The sequence below is a fragment of the Octopus sinensis genome, linkage group LG10, assembly GCF_006345805.1.
Source record: "Octopus sinensis linkage group LG10, ASM634580v1, whole genome shotgun sequence".
Lineage (NCBI taxonomy): Eukaryota > Metazoa > Mollusca > Cephalopoda > Octopoda > Octopodidae > Octopus > Octopus sinensis.
The window spans coordinates 63,680,586-63,683,085 of record NC_043006.1 but is presented as its reverse complement, the minus strand read 5'-3'; the positions used below and the strand labels follow the sequence as shown (position 1 = coordinate 63,683,085).

The following is a 2,500-nucleotide window of genomic DNA, read 5'->3' as shown; positions in this document are numbered from 1 at the left end:
TTCATGCATTGAGAACATGCCAAACTGTTTTTTTAACACCTCTGGCATGCTCTCAGTGCATGAAACTAATACTAACACATAAATAGATATATTGTGTTTATTAGATAATATCTATTGCTCACCAGACAGAGTACTTTTTTTGTTGATCTTACCGTCACAGAATAGTACACGCACACACATACACACAACACACACACACACGCACACACACACACACATATTTATTTATGTATATTTATGTATATATGTTTTTTTCTCCTCCCTAGCATCACAACAGTGTTGTTCTGCTGACAAAGCCCCTATACCCAGCTGCCAAGCTCTCTGCCAGAATCTCTACTTCACCAATACCCTGAACAACCATGACCAATTGCAAGCCCTTGTGCAACATTGTTCTATAAAAAGTCAAGCCATGGTGCTGTGTGTTCTGGCACAGGCCAAACCTGCTCATCTGCGCAATATCAATCAATGTAAGTCCTGTTCTTCCTAATTTTGTTGTAGTTTTTGTTTATTGCCCTTGTCTTTGTTTCTGGTGAGCTGGCAGAATCGTTAGCACGCTGGACGAAATACTTAGCGGTATTTCGACAGTCACAATGTTCTGAGTTCAAATACTGCCAAGGTCAACTTTGCCTTTTATCCTTTCGGGGTCGATAAATTAAGTAGCAGTGAAGCACTGGGGCAGATGTAATTGACTAGACCCCCTCCATGCAAATTTCAGGCCTTGTGCCTATAGTACGAGATTACACCTGTAAAAAGAAGGTGTAAAAGGAGAAAGGGTTCTCGTCCTGTTGACCAGGCACCTGTGGTTTTTATGGGTTTCTTTTTTCCATGAGTAACCTTCAAAGTGCCTCCCCCTATTGGGAGTTTTTATTTGTCATATTATTATCTTTGTTATGAAATTTGTACATGGACCTTTTTATTTGCAAAACCCCTTGTTTATTCATCTCGTGTTGTCCTTTAATGTTTTTGATTTATATTAGGTCCCTGGTCTGCGAGATTCTGGATTTGGGATGTTCCCTGGCTGGGGCTCTAACTGCAGGCCAGTCGGTCTGCGAGATTCTGGATTTGTGAGGTTCCCTGGCTGGGACCCTAACTGCCGGCCAGTCGGTCTGCAAGATTCTGGATTTGTGAGGTTCCCTGGCTGGGGCGATAACTGCTGTCCAGTCAGTCTGCGAGATTCTGGATTTGTGCGATTCCCTGGCTGGGGCCCTAACTGCAGGCCAGTTGGTCTGCAAGATTCTGGATTTGTGAGGTTCCCTGGCTGGGGCGATAACTGCTGTCCAGTCAGTCTGCGAGATTCTGGATTTGTGCGATTCCCTGGCTGGGGCCCTAACTGCAGGCCAGTTGGTCTGCAAGATTCTGGATTTGTGAGGTTCCCTGGTTGGGGCCCGAACTGTAGGTTCTCATTTATCAGGAGGACTGCATCATTCATATTCTTTTATTCTTTTACTTGTTTCGGTCATTTGACTGCAGCCATTCCGGAGCACCACCTTTTTAGTTGAACGAATTGATCACAGGACTTATTCTTTGTAAGCCTAGTACTTATTCTATCAGTCTCTTTTTGCCAAACCACTAAGTTACAGGGATGTAAACACACCAACAGTTGTCAAGCGATGGTGGGGGTGACAAACTCAGACACAAATAACAAATACATGCATACACACACACATATATATACGACAGGCTTCTTTCAATTTTCATCTACCAAATCCACTCCCAAAGCTTTGGCCGGTCTGAGGCTATAGTAAAAGACATTTGCCTAAAATGCCATGCAGTGGGACTGATCCTGGAACCATGTGGTTGGTAAGCAAGCTACTTTCCACGCAGCCACTCCTGCACTTATGTTCACATGTTTTGAATATTACATACACTTTTCACCGCATTTTCTTCTCTTTCCCCTTTCTTTCCTCCTCATCTTTATGCAAAACCCTACACAAATTGTAGACCATCCATGTAATTTCTCCCCCGTTTGATGTCCCCATGGCAAATAAAAGAAATCATTATAATCTACCTGTCCATCTTTTTTGCATATTATTCCTGGGAGTGTCATTAAGGCCAAGTCTTCAGGTACCTCCTCTTTCGGGTCTCATTAGCAACGACCACCATTACTCTTCCAGGTTGGATTCTCAAGTGTGACCATCTGAGAATATAGCTATTATCAAACAATTTTACTCTAAGCTTCCTTCCAGTTGGTTTGGCTTGAAGAATCCGTCTCGCAATTCCTTCCTGCAACATTCTAATTGCATGTCCATGGTACTGGAGCTGTGAGCTTTGAGCTCTCAATGCGGAGAAGTAACATCTCAACCGGAAGAGACACTCTGATCTCCAAGCCATGCACCCTGTTGAGTTATGTTATTCCAGAGTTCCTTCAGCACAACTCATTTTGGCTGCTTGCATTCGTGGTTGAACTCTTTCAGTTGTTACCCAACATTCATGACCATAGGTGAGGACAGGCAAGAAACTGAATTGAGGATAGCAAATTTGGCATTTTTTTTACTAACTT

The 2,500-nt window shown here is 43.1% G+C and overlaps 1 protein-coding gene across 1 annotated transcript in view; it reads left to right on the top strand.

Annotated features, from left to right (window-relative positions):
* The window catches only part of LOC115216613 (reversion-inducing cysteine-rich protein with Kazal motifs-like), a 75,908-nt gene that overhangs the window by 33,552 nt on the left and 39,856 nt on the right, over positions 1-2,500 (top strand). The window contains exon 4 of the mRNA XM_029786090.2: positions 267-467. Within this exon, the coding sequence (XP_029641950.1) occupies positions 267-467 (201 nt within the window). The remainder of the gene's footprint in view (positions 1-266; positions 468-2,500) is intronic.